The sequence below is a fragment of the Chinchilla lanigera genome, unplaced genomic scaffold (genome assembly GCF_000276665.1).
Source record: "Chinchilla lanigera isolate Chin_1 unplaced genomic scaffold, ChiLan1.0 scaffold00001, whole genome shotgun sequence".
Classification (NCBI taxonomy): Eukaryota; Metazoa; Chordata; class Mammalia; order Rodentia; family Chinchillidae; genus Chinchilla; species Chinchilla lanigera.
This window is the reverse complement of record NW_004955402.1, coordinates 18537495-18561962: the sequence shown is the minus strand read 5'-3', so window position 1 is coordinate 18561962 and position 24468 is coordinate 18537495. Positions and strand designations below refer to the sequence as shown.

Here is a 24468-nt window from a genome sequence, read left to right as displayed (position 1 = left end):
ATGGTGGACCATCTATCTTAACCCCCAGAAGACCATAATTTATTCTGTGAATACCATCACCACAGAATACTTTTGCCACAGATTCAGGTGGATCCAGTACCTTAATTATCACTCTAGCTCTGCTACTCAGGATAATAACTAGACAAAACTTGCTTCTGGCTTCTGCTGTTCTGGAATCTCATTTCCATTGTCAGTGTGGAAGTGTAGCAAAGTCATTTACCACCAACCCCAGCTGACAGAGCACACGCACTGATAATCCCCTCAAAGATGCAGCATCAGTGCACCAGTGCAGCCTTCCTTTCCTTAGTTTGAGGAGTTCTCTCTCAGCACCTTCAAGGAATATAATTTGGTGATGGTTTCTACCATCTCATAGAATGGGCTCAATTCAAACAGTCCGCGCCTGTATAGCTTCTAACCTCCTGCCCCCGATGTTCCTACATTATTTATTGTAGACCATTTTCATATCTAAATTTCAAGGAATATTCCCAATCAGCAATAAGAACTGACTCCAAGTGTTCTTCCCAGGACATACAATCCTTCATTGCAAAAGACAGCTACCATAGCAAGCAATTCTCCCTTATCTAGCTTTATATTTTACCTTCTCTAGTCCAACACCAAACCTTACAATGCAACTCCATGATTTCTCCCAGTACCAGTGGACTACATTTAGAATTCCTTTCTAGCGTAAGCTAATTCTTCCCAGGGCAGAAGTTGTATTTCCCCATAAGGCTGGGTTGAGATCAGGCATGGTTACTTAACTAAGCTAAGTATCACCTCAACTAAGCTATGGAACTAGCTGTTTGGTCAAACAAATGTCTAGACATTGCTGTAAAGGTATTTTTAAAGATACGATTGACCAGTAGACTTTGGCGAAAGCAGATTATACTCCATGCTCTGGGTAAGACTCAGTTGTGAATTTAAGAGCAAAGACTGAATTTACCTAAAGTAGAAGGAATGCTTCTCAAGACTGCAACACAGAAACCCCAAGCTTCCAGCCTGCTGCCCTGTGGAGTTCAGGCAGAAGGAAACAACTCAAACAAGACTTCGTCAATTGTTACCTGAATTCCAGCCTCACCAATCCCCACAAATGAAGGGGCCAGTTGCTTAGAATGTCTTTAAAATCTGCCTCCCTTCCATCTTCATTCTCTTCCTTCCTCTATCTCCCTCCGTCCTCCTCCTCTGTTTCTCTGTTTCTCTCTCTCCTCCCTGCTCACTTCTAGAACAAAGGAATATTCTATGATGAACCTTTGTCCTACTTCCTATTGTCTCAATCTGTATTGTTCTAGAAGATATCAAACACTAGACAGAGACTTGCACATGAATTATTTACTTTGGAAGCAATCCCAGGGGGCAGTAATGAAGGGCCAAGAATGGAAAATGGGAAAAGGAAAACCCAACACAGGAATACTATTGAGTCGGTAAGTACTGCAGGTAGCTGATGGCTCTATTCCATGTGAACTCCTAAAGAGTTTTATGAAATGTCTCCCAAAACTCCCTGGCCAGGAGATAAAGTGGGGAATCATTTGTCCAAAACCTTGCTCAAGAGTGTGATCCCAATTGTGCACACATGTGTGCCAAGTGGATTTACTACCTCTGTAGCCAACGTTGAAACTTACGGTCACCCAGAACTAATTCAGGGGTAAAATAATAAACAACACCATATAAATTCAATCAGCTCACTCCTTGAATTTTATTTTACTTGCTTTCCAACTCTTATACTTTGATACTGCCATTTTATCCTATTTCCTGTTATGTATCAGAGAATAATTAAGGACTTACACTTTGTATTGTTTAGATCATCTATAATGACTTACAGTTTCTAAAAAAGTGGGACATGTCTATTTAAAGATAAATCTTCCACCGAATCTAAAGGGTACATTATTGGATTGATTTCATAGAGAGAGAAGCATCCTAAGAATATTGTTAAACTCTACTTACCAAGTTATTAAGTTAAAGCTAAAGTTTAAGGTTTAATAACCTCGACAAAATAGAGAGAAATCAAATGATTATTAATTAAATATTCTCTCCCTTTTAAATGAAATGGTAAATCCAAAACAAAACCTTTTGACCTATATCAGGAAGGCATTTCCTGTGAAATGTACTTATTTTCTAAAGGATCATCTGTGAATATTTTTGGAAGACTTCAAAGTTTCTTGGCTGTTTGACTTGGGCTTTAATAAGTCAACAAATGGAAGATGTTTGTGTCTTTGTTGGTTTTTCTTTTGACTTTTGACATTTTTCTAATTCTGAGACAAATTTAGACTTCTAGAAGAGTTGTGCAAAGAGCATGGAGAGTTTTCAGCTATTGTACACCCAGCTTTCCCTAAAATTGATATTTTATATGACTTGAGGACTGTTATAGAAACTAAGAAATGGGTACTGGGAAAATAATAACACAGCCACAAAATTTTGAGGTGCTTTATTTTCTATTAATTTTTTTATTCAATGATCTAATCCAAGATATTATGTAACTTTTAAAAATTTTAGTGTTGGGGATGGAACCCAACGCCATGTGTTCACTAGGCAGGTGCTTTACCCCTGAGCCGCACCTCCAGCCCAATACTGTGCTGTGTTTAATTGTAATTTTGCCCGTCTCATTCTGTAAGTAGAAGACTGTAACTGTTTCTTAGTCTTTTTTTCCCTTTCATTATTTTCATGTTTTGAAGAGTACTGGTCGATTATTTTGTAGAATGCATCTCAATTTGGGTGGGTCTGATTTTTTTAAACAATTTGACTGAGGTTCTATATTTTTGGAAAAGATATTCCAGAGCTGATATTCCCTTCTCAGCATATCATATCAAAGGTTACATCATGTGAATGTATAATATTAATAATGTGATCATTATTGACCACCTTAACTGTGTAATTAATGTGGTCCTCGACAAAATTTTCCATTATAGGTTTATATTTTTCCTTTTATATTTAGCATTTTGGAGGATACACTCTGAGACTATGCAAACATGCCATTTGCTAAAACTTTAGACAATACATCCTATCATCCTTCAGTGGATCTTGCCTATGGAAATTACTTGTATGGTATTTCAAAGATGATTTTACATTTTCCTTTTCCCCTTACATTTATTAACTGAAGTTCATTAATAAAAGAGAATTTTTATTTGCTCCTACTTATTTATTTGCTTAGTTATTTGTATTTATGTTAGTATTCATCTGTAATACACAATTTTTTCATTAGGTTGTAGTTTAATAATGTGTACATACTTGCTGGTTCAAACTGCCCTTCTTGAAGGTGTTCTAACTGTGGCTATTGGAAGCTCTCCTAGGTTAGCTCTTTTGCTTTTTGACACCTTGCCATGTCTTTTTTTTCTTGGCGATTTTCTTACGTTTTGAAATGATGTGATCTAGGTTCATCTTGCATTTTTTTCCTGAGATTTAAAACCAAGCATTTACCAAGAATTTCTGGATTTTAAAGTTAGAGAACGGTGTTTAGAAACCAATATCTGGGCAGTGAGGGTGCTCGTTGCACTATTTTTCTGGATTTCAGAAAAAACATACATACAAGAGACACAAAAATGACTGAGGAAATTTTCATGATGATGTTAAAGAGAAGTCTATCAGCTGTGTTGAAGCTCTAATGCTCTGCAAGTCCAGCTTGTGGAAAAGGGAGGAGACACTTGGGAAGAATGCCTCCAAGACACAAATGCAATTGAGCCATTACTTGTTATGTACAACTTAGTAATAATAGCAATGAAAAACTTCAAGTCAATTTTACTGAAATTTGTGAAGGCAACTGGGTAGAAGATGAAGAATTATGGATTATTGAGGGAAGGTTGTCAGAGGGATAAACAGTGGTTACCTACAGTGCAGTTAATTATCTAAATTTGGAAAATAATATGTGTACCAGCACTAATTATTAATATGGTAGCAAGTAGCAGAAGAAAGTGTTCAATGGGATTATTTCCTGTCAGTGTTCAATGGGATTATTTCCTGGTTGACCAATGGTAAATTGAAAATACCATTAAGTAGATAATATGTTTAATCTGTCCAGTCTACTGGACATCAAAGCCCACCCACAGAGTAGAGTTTCAGCTAGTTGCCTGTGGTCACAAGGCCGACTGGAAGCTCTGTTTTGCTGTCACTGTCAAGGATGGGGAGAGAATATTTTCCACAGAGTGCTCTGGTAGTCAGGAGAAGCCCAAAACTCAACATTTAACATATGGTTTCTACTGAATGAGAACTGTTTTCTCATGATTATGGAATGAGAAAGTTGAAAGCTGAACGATCATAAACTCAGGATGGGCTGTAGTTGAGTTGAGTATAGGTACTTGTAAACAGTGAGAATTAGGATTTAGGTGTAAAGCAACAAAGTGGTATTCTTAAGTTAATGTATTTGATATTGACATACTACTTTGATATAAATAAAAAGTAAATTTAGAAAGGAGAAAGCACATGATCATAAAATTTATAATGAGTAAGACTGACCAAGCTACCTCTCTTCCTGACAAAATAAACGTAAAGAACTCACATGTAGATATGTATTGGCAAAATTATTACATTTCAGAGCAAAAAATAACAACAAGAGCAACAACAACAACTTAAGAGTGCAGAAAAAAAATGAAGAAATATAAAAGTTAAAATAAACTAAAATAATTTAGAGGAAAAATAATAACATGTTCCCTTAAAAACTGTCAACCTTGTGTAAATAGAAATTAAATTTCAAACATTTTCAAGTTTATAAAATATTATCCATATATCTACTCTGAAAAAAGTATTTTCATATTTAATATAGTTGACAGAAAATTTCACAGATTAAGAGATTGATTTGTAGAGAACTATTTAAATGTACTCAGAGTACTTGAGGATAAGAGACAGATCCAGCATTTAAATTCATATCTGTTTGACTTTAGTCATCAAACTAGGTAGGAGCATTTTTCCAGGAGCTTGGCAATGTTTTCTCCTTCTTTATCTCCTCATCCTCTTTTTTTCTCTTTATCTCTTTATTTATGAAAAAAATTAAAACTCTGTTACACTTTCTTGAGCAAGAATCTTCACACTCAGGATACAAAATTTCATGACCTTTTCCTATGAAAAGATGAGAAATAATCTTCCATTGTTTCTTCCCAGGTGAAACCATAACAGTAGTAACAAAAGTAATGAATGCTATAAGCTCGAGGGTGTGCTAGATTCTGGAGCTCCAGTGATGAGCAAGATTGACAGGGCCCTGCCCTTATGGAGGGCACATTCCAATGGGGAAGACAGACAAGGAGACAGAAGAGGGGCTGGGGATTTAGCTCAGTGGCAAAAGCGCCTGCCTAGCAAGCGCAAGGTCGTGAGTTCGGTTCCCGGTACCGGAGAAAAACCAAAAAAAAAAAAAAAAAAAAAAAAAAAAGGAGACAGAAGAAATATACAAGGTTGTAATAACTTTTAAGAAGGCAATAAAGAAGTAGCTGGCAGAGAAATGATGAAAACCAAAAACTACTTTAAACTGAGTGACCAGCACCACATCTCTTCTGAGGAGATAAGATTTAAATTGATAAACAGTTGAAGAGAATGAGCTGTCTACATGCTGGTTAAGGAGGGAGTCCAGCCAAGACATGAGTGACTATGAAAGTATTGAGTCTGGTGTGGACAAATGCTTTTCAATACCAAATCTTATTATTTTTCATTTTCAAGTGTCTATTTGTTTCTTTGTGTGTGAGAGGCTTAATTCCAGGCACTAAATACAAAAAGTTTATGGTCCAGGAAGGAAAAGCTGCAAGTTAGCTGAAAGTAGCCAATCCAAATGGAGAAACCTTATGTGAGAAAAGCATCTAAGCCCAATGTAAATTGAGTAACAGAACCGGAAGAGTTAAACAGGAGATGTATAAGTAGATGTAATTCATGCAACAAGGAAATATAAGGCTTTTAATTGTCTCTTTGCATTGGATAGAGAAAGTTTGATACAGAATTTCACTATTTTTATGAGTTGAATTTTGTCCCCCATCAAATTAATATGTTAGTACTTCAGAATGCAAACTTATTTGAAGGCAGGTTTTTTCCAGATATAATTAGTTAAGATGAGGTCATTAGTGTGGACTCTAATCTAGGCTACCTGTGGAAGGCACCTGAGTAAATACAGATTCTTAGACCACTCCTTCAAGAATCTTACTCAGTCTGAGGGGACCCAAGAGAATCTGTGCTTTGAACAAGTACTGAGTGCTTCTAGATAATTAGCCAAATTTGGGGAATGCTGAGCTCAGACATCCAATAGAAGCACCAACCAAGCTAGACTGGCCTGCATTTTGCTGAATGTTGAACTTCCTCAAACTCGTCTTAATGCTACTTGCTATTGATAAAAGATTTTCTTCTAAAATTTTCTACTTATTCCTTATGTTTGTATTTGAGTATATATTTGGTGTATCCATTGATCCCTTTTGGAGCATTCCAAAACCAATTCGAAGTGTATATGTGTTCAACACACACGTGCATACATATATGTTGCACAAACACAGCCACACAGGATATAAAACCAGTGAACTAGAGATACAATACTTGCACATTTAACTACTCTAAATACTGAAAAGAGCTTTGCAAATGTCAACCTTTGGAAAAAGTAATGTATCTATTTTTTATGATTAGGCCCTATTTTCCTCACCAATTCTAGATCACCCTTTTTACTGAAATGAATTTAAAATTCGTAATTGACATTCTTGGAGTCCCACTGCCCTGCATGCAAAAAGTCACTTAATAGGGGATATTTGCTACAGCTCCCTTCAGGCCTCTGCTAAAACACTCATCTTCATTCTCATTTGGGAGCTAATTGAGGCGGGCGGGGAGTTTCATTTTGCTGATTGGTTTTCTCAGGTGGCTCCACCCAAAAGAACTCCACGCAAAGCTACTTCTTTTTAGACAAGTGTCTTTCAGCAAGGGATCAAATTACAACTACTAGGTCCTAACGGGTAGGGTAGGAGGAAAGAACGCCCTCTATATTATCATTGTTTAAATATTACATATGGCGTTCTAACTCACAATATTACCTATTACCAACATTTGTATATCTCAAATCAGCATGAGGTTCTAGAAACACATATTTCACTTTTCCATTTATTCAGGGAGGTAAATATCTAGGGGCTGCTGCAGACACAGAAGGCTTTCCAGGTCCAGCAAACAAATAAAATATACATAAACCAACATAATCATCAAGAACAACAACAAAATTACATATTTAGGGATGATTGCTCATGGGACTCTAATTCTTTATTTTCTTCTTCACTATACTCTTCTCTTTTTATTCATGGGTAATTTTCAAGTACCTCTCCAAACCTTCTGCAAGTAGATTTTTTACTTAGGCTGAACATGTTTATTCTGTTTTAATTCTTTTATAAAAAAGGGAAACTTTTGTGTATACATGCATGTATGTTTAAACTCACAGCCAGCTCTAGAATAATATTATTTAAATTTAAAAGCAAATTAAGTCACGGAGAAAAGACCATCAATATTATGTTGATCAATGTTTAATAACCAAATTTTTAAAAATAACTGTCCAGAAAAAGATAAAAATTAGAGAAAAATCCTGATTTACAACATTTGATGATTTCTGTGATGTAAATATTTTTAGTGCTTTTTGACTTAGCATTTTTCAGAGCAAGTAGAAATTTATTGTTGCATTTGATGTCAGTAAGAATGTATGTTGATACCGCCTTAGTGATACAAGCTAGCTTTATATAAAAAAACAAAATGTATAAGAAGTCACATTGAGAATACAGACCTTTGAAACAATGTGGTGAAAATGACACTGTTTCCCAGTGTAATCATGAGAAAACATCAGGCACAGCCCAGTAGGACATATGATAGCGCACCAGTACTCCTTAAAGTGATCAAGAGACAATCTTAGAGACTATTATAACCAAGAGGAGTCTCAGGAGGCTACGGCAACTCAGTATTATGTGGCAGCCTGGACAGGATCCGGGAATGGAAAGGGACATTGAGTAAAACCCAAGGAAATCTGGGGAAAAGCCTCACTTGTATCAGCGAACAATACTGTATTGATATTGGTTTATTAATCTGAACAAATTTCTCATACCAACTTGAAATAATAATGGGGAATAGTAGGAAATATAGGGAAATTGTTCCATATTACATATTTTTCCTACAAAATGTAAAACTATTAAATAACATAAAAATAATACAAAAGTTATAACCTTTACATACTGATAAATATTTAAAAACAACTCTTATAATATGTCACAGTGAATTTTCTTTTCTGTCAGATAAAAATTCCCTCTGTCTGGCAAGTATGAGGTCCTGAGTTCAATGCCTGCTACAGAAAAAAAGAAAAACAGATAAAATTCCCTGTCCTTTCTTTTTACTTCTTTGCATAAGCTGTGCCTCTGTCTTTGAAGTTTCTGATCATTTTCTGAATAAACATTACTCTTTCACATTCTTTGGTGGTGATAATACTTTCCACTGGATTGTGTTCTCTGTTTGGTCCCTCTTTCTGGTTAACTTCTGTCCATCTCTAAAAAGCCACTGAAATATCCTCTGGCTCCTTTTGGTCATTTCCCTGTTTGCTTATCTTTCTGAGCATATCCTGTTTTAGAAATTTTCTGTCTTTCTTCTGCTTATCTGCTTCCTTTCTTCAGGTGATGTCTCCATTTACAGAATATGCTCATTTGTTTCTTATCTCAGCTTCACTTAATCCAAAGGACACATTTGTTTGCACCTCTTTTTAGATATTTAGCTTGCCTGAGCTCTGGGTCCCTTGGCTTGGGGCCCATGGACATGCCAGCCTTGTCTGGTTTTCTGAGTATTCCAGTCTACATTGAATGTTCCTCCCCTAAATGTCTGAAACACTCCAATTCTGTATTAATATTTAGGATGTGATTATGTATTTCTCTTTTTGTGCTTTGATACATATATATGTTTTCTTCTAACTAACAATCTTGTACTCATTTCTGGGGTGTCATTGTTTCTTCCTACTCATTTTCTCCCACAATTTTAAACAGTGTTCCAGACAAAACAAATACAGCAATAGGAGCTTCCTCATGGACAGTACATTTATTATAGATGAGCACTATCTGTGGACCTGGGAAAGTACTGGGCCTATTCCAACGTGAATCCCAGCTCTGAGAATGGAATCTGGGAGTTCCTAACCTCAGCGTTTTCCAGACTCATGTTCCCTGGATTATCCCTCTGTGGGAGGATTGTCTGTTACCGATGGATTGCAGAAGCACCATATAATGCAATGATAATTTCTGCCCAGTGGCTAATTGAGGCTATTTCATAAAGGGAGTATGTTTTAGTGGGTGTAGTTTCTTTTGTTTAATGTTAATCACTCTTAATGCTTGTACCATAGTGGTTTAAATGAATGTCCAGTAGAGAAGTGTATTCTTAATATAGATTAGTCCAAAAGTACTCAAGGGTCACTGTCATTCTTTTCTTTTTCCTGCCTGTCTGTTCTACATATTTGTTTTTGTTTTTATTTTCGTTTTCGGTACCGGGAATCAAACTCACGACCTTGAGCTTGCCAGACAGACTCTGCAGCTGAGCTAAATCCCCAGCCCCTGTTCTACATATTATACACAACGTCTGCAAGTTAAAAATTCCTGCATATTCTACCAGTGAAAAAAGAATGTGAATTTGTGAAAATATTTCTTTCCAATGCATGTTTTGTATACTTGTTATTTGATGCAACTAACAATATCAAAGACTTCTCCGGTGTTTGTCATTTATTTCAACTGAAAAATCACTAAGAGATTTGCACAATTTAGAAATCTGAATCATATGCTGAGACCATAAAGCAACCCAAAACATCTAGTTTTTAAAACTCTTATCTTACAGCCTGAATTTTTACTTTTCATCCATTTATCTCCTTAACAGATAGCCAGATCTAACAACTTGCAAGAAACCTAAATCCAGGCTCTCTCCAATGTGGATGGTGTAAATTGAGGCAAGTTTTTTTTCTCTCAGAGTGTTCTCATTTGGTAAATGGAAGATTATACTCTGTGTGTGTGTGTGTATGTGTGTGTGTGTATGCTCGTGCATGTGTTGTATTTTTTGGAACATAGGGAAATACCCAAGCAGTGCAGTTCTCCACTTCCCTCTTCTGTGTTGAGGTCCATCTTCTCGCTCTGGCTCTGCGCTCCAATTCTCCTTTCAGGACTTTCTGGGTTTCAGGGATCCACCTTCCTCCTTCTTCTCTTCCCCAAGTTGCTCTACTCTACATCTGGTCACTCCATCTCAGAGAGGCTGATTTGCCACTGCACACTGCTCTGCTATCTTCTCAGAAGGGAGCCTGTAGTGGATTGACAACTAGTGGTCAACTTATAACCCCCAGCTGAGCTGGGTAAGCGTGGTGCTGGGTGTGGGAGACCCACCTAGGGACTGTTGCCAGCAGCATAAAAGGCAGAACTGGAGAAGAAGGAAAAGAGGCTTTTTGGAGCTAAAGATGCTATTGGGAGCAGAGAAAGGCTGTTGGGAGCTGGTAGAAGCTGTAAGGAGCTGTTGGTTGTTTTGGAGGATCTCGTCATGCTGGCTTTCCTGATGAACTTGGCTATTTTCATCCTCCAAGGAGCTTGGAACCTCGTTGACACTGAGAATGGCTTTGGTTCACTTTGGGGAACTCTGGTCCTCACTTTGAGCATTGCTTTCTAGCTCCAGCAGGGAAGATGGTGCACTGCTGGTTTCCTGGAGAAGCTTGCTGTGTTAGCTTCCCTGATGGGAACTCGGCCATCTTGATCATTGGAAGAGCTCGGGACCTCACTGTTGCTGAAGATGGCTGTGGTACCTTTCGAGGTAGCTGTGGCTCCTACTTTGCATGTCGGTTCCTGGCTCCAGTGCAGATCCCTCAGCCTGCTAGCATAGATCCTTCATCCCACCGACACAGACTTCCTAGATCCCACCACTGATATTTGGGCCTTCGCAGTGCAGATCTGTGAAACAGGCCTACATGAGATATTGTTATGGACTCATGCAGGACATTTCAGTGGGATCCAGGCCCTCAGCTGGATTCTTGGTCTATAGTGTATGGACAGATTTCCTGTACTCTTTTGTATATCATTCTTTGGGTGACTATTATGAATAATCTTGTAAAATATGTTTCCTGTATTATATTATTATTATTCCCCTGGCAAAAATATCCCCCAAACCAACACAGAACCCAAATAGTGCAAAATGTGAAATTCCCTCTCAAATTCAAACATGACAAATGCAATTAAATGACATAAAGCATCCCTCATATCATGCTTCCTACTGGACTGCAGTATGCTATAGTCAGTTGTACAGGATGTGAATATATGTGCAGGGCGTGAATATGCCATTTTGCTAATAACAGGAAGGTAGCAAAATAGTCTAATGCTCTGGGCTGAGGCGATCTCAATACTCACCTTCTCTCCAGTAAAGCAACATACCTCCTGATATTCAAATTATTCCATTTCAAGTAACACCAGCTGGGTTTCAGCCAAATACACTTTCATGTTCTTTCAGGGTAGTGACAAAATCCCAAGAAAGTCAGCAGAGCTGTCTATACTAAGCTGGAGTGAAGCTCATCTTTGTCATTGTCCTGAGACCTCCAGCTGTCTTAAGAGAAAAATTAGTATGCAGGTGTCCGACATATCTCCAAATTACAGGGAAAAATCTCAGCAGTACTTGTTCAAGGTTGACAGGAAGGGAAACTTTTACCAAAGGACAGCACAGTCTGCAATCTTCTCCATCCGTACAGTAGAGATCACTTTATTTTATCAAATAGAGCAGTTTCATTTTCTCATTTTCATTTTTCTAATTGCTTGCTATGACATAAAAACCTCACAGTGACTATTGATAGTCACTTTGCCTTCACACTTAGATCTTCAAAGCAATACCAGGACCATTGAGATTACAACATGATTCTTCCAATAACTTTAGATAAGATCAAATTGCTAATGATATTTCAGGAAGCATTATTCAGAAATGGATTAACGGATATTTTTTTTTGGTATTCTCAAAATCAACTGCAGGGACCTTGAAGAATGGATTTCATTTTTAGTTTAATATCAAAGAAATGGACATGGTTCCTTTGAGTATGCACATTAACTATGAAAATGGCAACACTTACATTTTAAACATATACATCAATTTATAAAACTGTGGCTGAGTTTTCTGTTTGTTATTTTAGAAAATAAAAACAGTTACTTAAAGCAGATTATAAAATAATCTTAGAAAACAAAAATACTGTTTTAGTCTTATCAGATTAGATAAAAAATAATGATTTTCTCATCTCAAAAGAGGCCCCTTGGAAGAGGGAGTTTTAGTGATGAGCTTATCTGGAGTATTTTAAGCATGCTGATTTCTTTGTATTTCCCAATTTGTGTCACTATATGAAAGGTGGACAGCCATCATAAGAAGATATCCAGTGACATGGCAGTTGTGGGGAAGTACTCAATATCATCACTGGGCAAATAATTCAAATCATAATTTCCTGCTTATCCAAATATCAATGAAATTGTAATATTCAGTTCTTCCTGGAAGTAATTATTTCATTCATTTTTACTAAGGACATACCCTGGTCCTCTGTTTTTGAGATTCAAACTGGCTTTTTATGTTGAGTCATTAAACCTCCTATCTTTTGACCTAGCACTTCTACTTATGAAACTATCTCAAGAAATAATCCTCAATCCATAAACATATTTACATATAGAGACGGTCTTTACAATGATGATAAATTGGAACAGCTTAAATGATTACTGTTAGGCAATGGCTAAAGCAATTGCAAAGCATGTACTTGAAGGAATTTATTACTGTCACTAATAAGGTGTTGACATAAGGCTCGTCATGACACAGAACTAATGTCACAAGATAGCAGATTTATACTGTGAAGGGGAAAAAGTGTTATAAAATCACATTGATAGCACAGTACAGCAACATTAAAAATTCCATATACAAACACTGCCCTGGAAAGATATACACTGACATATTACCTTTAGGTCATAGGTGAAGTTTCTATCCTAATTTTCTATCTTTATCGGTATTTTAGTATGTAATTCCTTGTGGGGAATTCATACATGTATCTAATACATCTTTTTCATTTTAAAGAGAATAAAAAATAATAAAAAACATTAGAAATGATACAGAGTTTCAAAACACAAAAAGATATGAATTCAACAATGGTTATTATAGTGTACATTGTTGTCTTCAAAGGAGTTGTTCAGATTACCAGATATAAGCATGCAAAATTGGTCAAAAATATTAAGCATTAACTGTTCCTTTTGATAAAGTAACCTAAATTAGTAGTACATAATACTTATTCTTAGTACATAATACTAAGTCTTAATTCCTGTTTTCATCCCCGTTCCCTTCCATCCCTCTCTCCTCTGTCCATCTCTTGATCCCTTTTGTTATTCTGTACATGTGTGCAGTACATAATGTTTCATTCCTTATTTGGAATTGGTGCATGTTTGTAACACCTCTTAATTCCTTTTTTCATCCCCATCCTTCCTTTCCTTCCCTCCTCCCTCTTTGAATCCCTTTCCCCTTTGAGAAAGACATAGCTCACTACAACCTATTGTCTTTTATTTGGTTTGTTTTCTTTTTCTTTCTTTCTTTCTTTCTTTCTTTCTTTCTTTCTTTCTTTCTTTCTTTCTTCTTATTATTTTTTTACATAGGGTCTTGCTATGTAGTTCACTTAGTCTGGTCTTGAACTTAGTAGGTGACTCAGGCTGGCCTTTAACTTGTAGAAATCCTCTTGCCTCAATCTCCTGAGTGCTGGGATGACAGGCATGTAGCACCATGTGTGGCCCCTATCATCTATTTTTTATTTTGCTCTTTGTTTATACTTTGAATTTCTCATATAAGAGAAACAATGTGATATTTGAGCTTATGTGTCTGATTTATTTCACTTAACATTATGGTCTCAAGGTGTGTCCCTTTTCTTAAGCAAGTATAGGTAGTGAGTATAGATTTTTAATATACAGAGTAAATAGCTGGCAGTAAGATTCCATTTATTTTTTTTTTAACAAACACACATACGTTTAGAAAATAACACAAAAACAATACAAGCAATACAGAATTTCAGACAAGATGATAGAAAATTAAGCAAAGTTGGAAGTTGTACTACATATTGATATCTTCAATTTGGGTACTCTGATAAACAAATATAAACATGTAAGATTGATCATATACTTAAATATTAACTGTTCCTTTCAATAGAGCAATGAAAGTTAGTAGTACAACTATGTTAGCTCTCTTTGTGTACATATATGCATATTTTTCCCCTTCTTTCTTTTCTCTTTTCCCTCATCCCAGTTCTTTCTTTCTGAGCAGTTTCCTTTCCCTTCACAATGTCTATTGTACTGCCTAGATTTTATTCACTCTTTCAGGTTCTTACACTAGTGAGACAATACGGTGTTTACATATGCAGGTCTGATTTATTTCATTTATTAGTATGGTCTTTAGTTGTGAACATTTTCCTATAAAAGCCTCGAGATTATCTTTCTTTACAGCGGAATAATATTCCATTACCTAAAAATACCACAACTTTTTTATCCATTCCTCAGTGGATGGGCATTTGGGCTGCTTCCATGATTTAGCTATTACAAATTGTGCTGCTATAAACATGGGTGCACATATGTCACTGTGATATGATGTTTTCAGTTCTTCTGGGAAAATACTCAGAAGTGGAATAGCTGGGTTGAATGGGACCTCTAGACCTAGTTTGCTGAGGAATCTCCAAACTGATTTCCACAGTGGTTCCAACAGTCTACACTCCTACCATCTATAAAACTAAAACATTTTTCAAACTTTCAACTTGGAAAACCACCACAGAAAATAATAATTGAACCAAACAGGTAGAAATAATAATAATTTAAAGTATTTGTTATGTTCATTCCACTAGGATTGTAATACTGACCTTAGTAGCAAACTATATTAGTTAATTTTCGAAATGAATAATACACTATAAATTCCATCAGAGCACACGTGATGTCTTCAGTGTACCATCAGAATGGTGGATAGTACTTAGGTACAGAAGGTGCTCACAAATAATTGATAAATAATTTACCAGTATTATTAAAATCATGATAAAGAAAATGTTACATTAGTAGAAGTCTGCTGAATTGTGCATCTAGCTGCTATTACTCCTGTTTCTGTCTATAATCATAGCTGTTTCTGGGAAATGACTTACTTGCCACTTTTGCCCATGTGGTTTGGCTTACTCCTTGCCTTCAAATTGATGCTTTAGGGGCTGGAGATTTAGCTCACCAGCAAAGCACTTCCCTGGCAAGCGCAAGGTCGTGAGTTCGGTTCCCAGTACCGGAGAAAAACCAAAAAAAAAAAACCAAAAAAAAACCCCCAAAAAACCAAAAAAAAAAAAATAAATTGATGCTTTAGTTGCAGTGCACAGGGATTACATTTTGTTTAGACTCTTGGAAACAAGACAACCTCTTCCAACAAGAATTGTAAACAAGTAGAGGGTAATCTTGGACTTTCTGGTGCCATCTTTGCCTAAATACTTGGAAAACTGAGTAACACTGAAACCAACTCAAAGATGGGCAGACCTAGATGTGCCGAGAACCTATGCCTGACTCTAGGATATTCCCGAACTTTGCAGTTACCTCACCTAAGGAACCTCTTCATCTTCAACAATTTTGTTTTGTTTCTCTTAAACCAGTTTGACTTAGGCATGCATACTGAGTAGAAAGAGTTCTACATTATCCAAAGATAGCTACTAACATTTCTTCTCATAGGTCTGCCAACAGTTTTGGTAATAACGGAAGTGGTCATTTTTATGGAAAATTAATCATTGGGAAATAATTGCTAGTAGTTAGCAGGGCACATACTTTAGTTTGAAAGTTTAGTAATTTTTACCCAGAAAGAGTCTGAGTCCAGTGGAATTGAAGGGACTTTCCACTTTAGTACCTGAACTGCAGGGCCCAAGACATTATTTTTTCCAGCTAAGACTTCTTTTTTCCTTTATGCATACCCTTCTCAGATGAGAGTGGGCCATCTGCTTTTACCGTCAGAGTTTCTGTTTTCTCTGGTTGTGTGTATTTGGGGCAGAATACCTTAATACGGCTTCATCAATATGCCTGGCTTTTATACCAACCTAGTGTTTTAGAATAAACTGGGTCCCCTAACAGGGGTCAGAGTTCTATCTGTAAATAGCTGTCTTAAGGCCTTAAACCATCAAACCAGCCCTTTCTATAAGGTGGTCACAAACAACTTTTTTTTTTAAATTTTAAGATAAAAGAATAAAAACATATTAACAAAGACACATACATTTACAAAATAACGCAAAAACAATACAAGCAATGCAGAATTTCGGACAAGGTGATAGGAAATTAACAATGGTTGTACTACATATTAATATCTTCAAATTGGTTACTCAGATAAACAAATATAGGCATGTAAGATTGATCAAACCAGTGAAAGTATACTTTCTTTCTTTTCTATGAATTTCTATGAATTTAAATAATATGCTTTACAGAAATACAGTGGAAAGAAAAGTATACTTTCTTTAAGGATTAAAGAAATAGTTCATGTGGGTCTTTACATTTAAATCTCTTTAAGGACCACAAACATGTGGTGGAAACAGATCACACAATGTCTCCATACTTAAAAATGAACTCATATTTGAGAGTCTGAACTAAGAATTTAATTATCTATTATTCATTTCTCCCTTTATTGCTAAAATATTTAATATTTGCTAGAGTGACTCTTTTGCTCTTTTGAACTTTTTTGTGTCCTCCTGCAAAAAGTGAATTTTTTTATCATAAAGTTTCATCTTCTTTTTCCTCTTTGTGTGGTATTCTTCTCAGTAGATAGGACAGAGCGTAAAACACAGACCTTTAAGAATTTGTTCAAAGAATAAGCCTATATATATCTTTAGGTATGTGTGGTGGATTAACAACTGGTGGTCAACCCAAAACACCCAGATGAACTGAACCAAGGTGGTGGGTGTGGAAGGCCCACCTGAGGGTTGTTGCCAGCAAAATAAAAAGGAGAAGTGGAGAGGAAGAAGTGCTGTTAGGGAGCTGTTCGTTCTCTGAGGGCTGTTGGTTGTCCCGGAGGAGCTTATCACATTGGCTTTCCTGATATGAATTTGGCTATTCTCATCAATGAAGGAGCTTGGTCCTCGCTGTTGCTGAGGATGGCTGTGGTACTTTTCAGGGGAGCTCTGATCTTTACTTTGAGTGTTGCTTCCTGACTCCAGTGCAGATCCCTCAGCCTGCTGGCACAGGTGCTTCATCCCCTTGGCACAGACTTTCTCCCTTCCACCACTGACCTTTGGGCTTTCTCAGCACAAACCTGTGAAACAGACTTGCACAAGGCATTGTCATGGTTCAAGATCTTCAGCTGGATTCATGTGGGACATTGCTGTGGGATCCAGGCCCTCAGCTGGATTCTTTAGGTCTTCAGTGTGTGGACAGATTTCCTGCTCTCTATGTACTTGACTCTTTGGGTGGCTACTATGAAATAATCCTATAAATTATGTGTCCTGTATTAAATTGTTTCCCTTGTAACCCTTGACTACAATGGGCAGCTTCTACATACAGACATACAGGTAAAATAAAACTACAAGTGACATTACGGTGGCAGAGAGGCTCAGAATCAAATATTTACTCTCTCACTTACCCATGGACAAAGGACACTTTCTTCCTGCCCCATGGCTCCATCATATTGTAAAATAATCCTTCACTGGACTGTTGGGAAGATTTGTAGAAATACCTGTTATAGTTCCTAATTTGTACCAGTGGTGTAGTAAATGTGAATTTTAGTTATCACTCTATGCCTAAATGAAGGAATTAACATTTCAAAATATAGAGCCATCCTTCCTAACTTCCATTGCTATCACTGAGTGCAGTTGATATCATTGAGCTCACTCGGTTGTGACTGATGCTCAAGTCCTCATTCCACGAGTCCTGAGCATTTACAAAACCGAGACACAATGGCATGGTTGTACTGGTAGGCTAGGATATCCAGGATATTACTTGCAGTGCACAAGTAATTAGGGTGAATGAAGTGAATCTAATGAGTCTGGGTCTCACGCATCACAGCTGCCCTAGAAAAATAGATAAGAATAAAGTACATGGTTTCATGTGCAACAAAAGAAAACAATAAACAAATGGGATCCCAGGGACTTCTTTATTATTTGACTTTTATTAGGTCAGTATATTTGGAGAAACAACTTGTCATGGCTAGAGGCACAAGCCCAGTAGACAGAAAATCACAGGGAGTAGACACAGTGCACCTGTAAAGTTGCCAGTCTCTGTTACAGCGATCTGTGTGACTACACCTAAATGCTTAGATGGGGAGATAACCCCTGATGGAGGCGATTACACATGCTTATGCCCTCTGATTTGCCAATGACAGCCAAGGAGGCATCACTTCCTTGCATGGAGATTGTGCACACTTTATGTTTCCACCCAGGGGCAAGGCAGGTTAAGAAGGTTAAGGAGGAGGGGAGGCTGTGGGAGGCGGTAATAACCGGGGAGAAATACTTAGCATCAACCTGGGGGGAAAGGGAGGAGGACTGAGGAAGAGGGTGTTCCCTCCTGCCTCTGCCTATGTGTTAAGTGGCAGGAGAAATTTTGAAAGCTCCTGTGAGGAGGAGCCAGGGACGGGGTTTGGGGTGTTTGGGACCTCATTCTCCCCACTTGTAGGGAAACCTCTCTACCTTCAGACGTAATTGGATTGGAAGGAGGAAAGCTGACCGAGGGATAGGAAGAAGCCACCCTCCCGCTGCTCCTCCTCCTGTTGTTTATCACTTGCCTCCTGACTCTCTTCCAAAGCAAGCTCAGCTGGGCCAAGGTGGCCGCAGAACATCCAGACAAGGGCCAGCGCCTACCTAGCTGCCCTGTGCATTCCGGGCTACCCCATTAGCTGCTCACCACCCAGGCCACTGGGACCGCTTCTGATGGCTGTGGCCTCCGCTGCCCCAGGGAGCATCTTCTGTAAGCAGCTCCTTTTCTCTCTCCTGGTGAGTAACAACCAAGGGATTAGGGACTCAAGCATGTCAGCGCCCGCTTCCTCTCTCCATTGTGGGCTTGAAAGAGAGAAAAGGCGGAGATGGAAAGCAGTTAAGACAGACTGGGAAAACAAAAGCAGATCTCTGAAAAGTTTAGGGGAGGATTTAGAGACTTGTGATCCAAGATAAAGAATTTTTAGCTTACTCTTCAAGGGCCCATAGCCAGATGTGAAAGTTCTTGAGGGGAATCCCGAGTTCAGTCTTGTTGTGGTACTTTTATGAGTAGTGGAATCAATTCAGTTATTGGCATTTGGTCCAGGAGGTCTGAGGTTTGCCTTTGCTCCCTGTCACTAAATAAGCTCTTGGGTTTGACACGCTTCCTTCTACTGAGCTGCAGGGGGAGGAAAAGGGTTTCGTGGGAAGATGTAAATTATCCCAGGTTTTCTTAATTTACTCATGTAGAGCTAAGGGAAAGGCATAGCTTTTACTTTAAGCAAGCTGTTTAACTAAACAAGGGATTATAGAAAATGCCATTACCTTGACTTCCACTCGGGTTTTGGGTAGCTCTGTACCTGTGTCAGATGCTATTGTTTTTTTGATGGGAAAAGAGGAGTTGCATGACATCCTCCTGCACCATTCGTAAACCATGAATTTCCTCTTATTTTCAGTTTAGCAAAATACTTTAGTTTCAAATTTTATTTTTAGAATTTGAAGATGGCACTGTATGGCAATAAACATTTCCTCCATATAAATAATATACAATGCAGGGTTCACAGTCAGCTCCTCCTCCTGCAGCTAACTGGGGAGAAGAGCCCGTCCTGAGTTACTATTAGGTAAAATGTGGTGAGAATGTTCGAAGGGTTCCCACCCAGATTTCTTTTGTTTTTGGAGCTTGCTTTACCCAGTATCCAACTTGTGGATTCAACCTGTGCCCATTCATCCTTGATCCTGATGCTGACTAGAAGGATATCTGACCACAGTTCCTTCCTAATCACCTCCCCACCGATTAACCTGGAGACAGACACAGTGATAACTGGAAACTCCCATTGGCTCTGTCTGCAGAGGGGCCTCCCCGAGGTGGCATCTTGAGCAGGGAGGAAACAAGATGAGGTGGGAGTGGGAATGTGGCTGTTATATGTATGCAAATATATGCACACACATATGTATGTGGCAAATGTACCAGTATGTGCATGTATATGTGAGTGATGTATATGCATGGATATTTCTAACTGCAATGTCATCTTTCCACATTATATATTTAGAATGGACTACGAATGGAATGCTTTACTCTCCGAAAGTTATTTACATATAATTTAGTGGATTCCTGGGTACTAAGGATGAACATATTCTAAAGGTTAAACAATTAAGAATGCCTCATGTTTTAACAAGTGATTATTTAGATTAAAACTGAATACAAATGTGACTTTTGAAACTCCAGCATTTCACATAACTGTCTTACAGAGATTTGTAAAATTATAATCTATTTAGATAGGCTGCTTTCATATATCTAATAGATTTGAACTGAGTTGGAAAAGAAATGCATGTCCTTAATATGAGTGCAAATCCTTTCTCCTTCCTCACAAGTAATGCGTCCTACAACTCTAGAAATATGTCTTCAGAAAGAATTGATCATAAAATTGACCCATTTGGTTCAAGAATTCTGGCTGTGATGTATTTTATACATAAATAATCAAAGGTAGTGACTTTCCTAAAAAGAAGAGAGAGAAAATAAACAAAGTGACAGAAGAAAAAATATGTTTTCAACTATAGAAGTCTTTGAAGTTTCAGATAGTGTCTGTCTTCTTTGAGTTGCCTAGATTTCTTTTTTGGCCTTGATGAGGATTAAACCCATGGTCTTTGTGCTGAGCTATATTCCTAGTCCTCAGAATGGGCTCAGTGTTGTAATCCTCCTGCCTCAGCCTCCCACAGTGCTGGGATTATAGGGCTGCACCACAACACTCAGCAGAATTATTTAAATTTTTAAAACAATAACTGTATCTTGAATTTAATTAAAAATCTTACCTATTTTTAAAAACTAGTCTTTCTATTATAAAATATATTTCTCGCTGGGCGTGGTGACACGTGCTTATAATCCCAGCACTTAGGAAGCTGGGGCAGGAGGATCTCTTTGAGTTCAAGGCCAGGCTGGGCTTCAAAATGAGTTCAAGGTCAGCCTGAAATATATAGCAAGACCCTATCCAAAACAAATAAACTAATATATATATATATATATATATATATAGTGTAAACTCATATATATAGTATATATACAATATAAACTAATATATATAGTGTAATTATATACAATATTATATAATTTGAAATCATTTAGACTTTAAGTTTGGCTTAGGCAGTCTGAAAAGTGATTTGAGAATAGGGAATATTTATGAGCAATATTCTTAATAAGATTAAAAAAGGTTTGAAATATTTTCTCACTTCATCAACTATATCCTGAAATGGTGGAAATCATCTGACAATTAGTATAAATATGTGATTATTAAATTTTAGAGTTCAGTATTTTCTGCAGGCTAAATAATAGACTGACATTTATCAATGGTCTTAGAGGAAATAAATGCTACATAAAATGCTACATAAAATGGTCTTAGAGGAAATAAATGCTACATAAAATCATAAAATCAGGCTAAATAATAGACTGACATTTATCAATGGTCTTAGAGGAAATAAATGCTACATAAAATAAATGCTACATAAAATCAATAATGTATTTTCTTGCAATTACGTATTACACAGATTCTTAAGAACTGTCCACAAAAATGTTTTCACTGATACTAAATGATGATAGTGTCCCTACAGCAACTTGCTCTGCTTGTTACTTTTAAAAAAAATTAATAAGAGGAACAATTAAAAGGTTAATTTGTTTATAAACTGACAATATTATCAATAAGAGAAAATAAATGTAAAATGTATGATTAAGTGTAATTCCTGATTTCTTCTCTTTTTGAGGTTCTGTTATTATTTTGTGATGCTTCTCAGAAAATTGTTTTAGACATTCCTGCTGATATTCCAGCTAATGAAGTAGTCACCAAAGGTGAGAAACCTTACTGAGACTTTAATATTTGCATTTTTTGGTTGCCCTTGTAAAGTTTGAGGTAAAACTCAAAGAGTAGCTACTTGCTATTAAGATGCTCCATACAATGAAAAATATGGGGTACTTGTTTTTTGGTGCTGGTTAAAAAGAATTAAAGTAACAAAGGTAATTGTGTACTTTTCTTGCCAGAAAAATTAGCAAGTATCACAAAGTTAAATTATTTTAAGCAAGGTCCCACAACCAGAATCATATTTTAATTTATACCTATTCATCAGCTGCCCAAATTCTAACACCAAATTTCTCTAATTATTCACACACAAAACAAAGATGTCAAAAACTTCTCAAATAAAATTTGTACTTAGGATTGATAACAATACACGTATGTTTATCAAGAATGCATACGGTTTGGCAAGTGTAGTGGCACGCACCTGTAATCCCAGCACTTAGAAGGCTGAAGCAGGAGGATTGCCATGAGTTTGAGGTCAGCCTGGGCTCCATGGTGAGTTCAAGGCCAGCCTGAACTGCATAGTGAGACCCTGTCTCAAAAAACTAAAAAAAAAAAAAAAAAAAAGCAGACTAATTTTTTTAACCTGTTGCAACAAGTTTTAACCATCAAAGTCTTACTACAAACAAGTCTAAAATCTACTGAGGTCATATAGATATGATACATTGGATATAAAACAGCAACTTATTGATAAATCAGCCATTTGTCAATATAAAACAATATACTTGTGTATCTATATATGCATGCACATCTATCATCTACGTATCTGTATATCTATATACGCTTCTTGACTTACAATGGTCTTGCATCCTGATAAACCCATTATAAGTTGGACAGATTGTAAGTAGAAACTGCATTTAATACACCTAACCTACTAAACATCATAGCTGAGCAGCACAGTCTACTACAGAGTTTCAGTTGATTCCCTCCCAGGCCCACTGGGAGCTACAGCTTACTTCCCCAGCCCAGCTTTTCTACAGAAGTTCCTACCACACATTGCTAGCCTGAGAAAAGGTCAAAATTAAACTTCAAAGTATAGCTTCTACTGAATGTGCACCACTTTATATCATCATAAAATCAATACCATCATATATATGTGTGTGTATTAGAAAAAGTGAAAAAAGAGTGAATGTAATGACATTGGGAAAATACTTTGCTTTTTAATGTGTGATGAAAGTAATGAGAAATAGGGGCCCACTAATTTGATTATTTCATTTTCACAGCCCCTTAGCTTTAGATGAGCAGGTGTTCAGGTGTAGCCGCCCTCTTGCTGCTTCTCACGCACTAATCACAGCTGTCGTTCTAGCTAAACTTGTTTTATTCCTGTTTCCCTTGACTTGCTGCTGTGAAATTTCTTCCCTGCAGTGGATCTGAAGAAGTATGCCAAGCCCAATGCCAAAATCTCTGCGAGCAGTGCTGACCCACATGACTTTAAAGTTGAAGAAGATGGCACAATTTATGCACAGCGTGACCTCCATTTGTCTTCTACAACACGTTTTACCATTTCAATCGCAAATGCACAGGAACTAAAAATAGCCGAGGTTGTACTGGAACCATCTACAAAAAAGGTAGAGCGGGTATTCAAATAGCTTTGCATGTGAATGTATTTACGAGGCTCCTTCGTTTCATATACTTCTTTTCTGGTTATTATTGCTATCCTTGAACGATTAGTTTTCTTTTCTGATCACAATTAATGTAAGTAAAGACTGGATTCTTAAGGAGTAGTGGAGATATCTGCAGAGTTGTGTAATGTTAGCTGACTCTTGCAGGGAGCCAGAGAGACTATGCAGGGTCCCAGAGAGTGTTTTGAGGTGGGGCAGTGAGAACAATCAAGCTGAAGAACAAGTGCAGGCAGGGATGCGCCCAGTGGGAGGAGAAGCAAGCTCGAGGCGTGGTGCTCCACCCTGCCAGGCCCCCTCCCAACTCACTGTGGTTTGAAACTCTTGTGAAAGAAGAGCTCACGTACAGCTTCCTCCTGTTGCCGTAGAAAATTGCACGAGGTCCCACTCTTCAAAGGGTCAAGAAGTGGGCAGTCTGAAAGCCTGGTCTGTCTCGACACTCATTCATTTCATTGCAGTGAACGGTGGTGGTGTTCCTGGGAGAAGTTTGCTGGATTCACCCCTCACTTTATTTTAAGAGCACTCACCACAGTGATTTTAGTCTTATAAAATCATTTACTAGTAAGTGTTTCAATGGATAAACGCATTTCTGAGCTAAATTCTTTTTGACTGCAAGAACTCCTCTTCACTTAATTTAAAATATTCTTACATCTTACAAAGCAAATTTTGCCCAAGTTGTGAAGAAGCTCCACACTGCATAAAATAGAACATATATGGGAAAATGCTGCTCTGTGTCTTTGTCTTAATTTATTTATAAATTCTTGCACTATAGAGAGAGTTTGAACAAATTTTGCTTGTATCATTTCTCATGGAATAAAGTCAATTCTTTTTTTTTTTTTTTTTTTTTTTGGTTTTTCTCCGGTACCGGGAATCGAACTCACGACGTTGCGCTTGCCATCCAGGCGCTTTTGCCGCTGAGCTA

The 24468-nt window shown here is 37.3% G+C and overlaps 1 protein-coding gene across 2 annotated transcripts in view; it reads left to right on the top strand.

Moving 5' to 3' along the window:
• The first annotated feature begins 18513 nt into the window (after nt 1-18513).
• Nucleotides 18514-24468, top strand: part of Dsc1 (desmocollin 1) — a 28793-nt gene continuing 22838 nt past the window's right edge. For both annotated transcript variants that reach the window (XM_005372738.2, XM_005372739.2), the window contains exons 1-3: nt 18514-18886; nt 21839-21923; nt 23293-23495. In XM_005372738.2, coding sequence (XP_005372795.1) covers nt 18824-18886; nt 21839-21923; nt 23293-23495 — 351 coding nt within the window. In that variant the 5' untranslated portion in view covers nt 18514-18823. The remainder of the gene's footprint in view (nt 18887-21838; nt 21924-23292; nt 23496-24468) is intronic.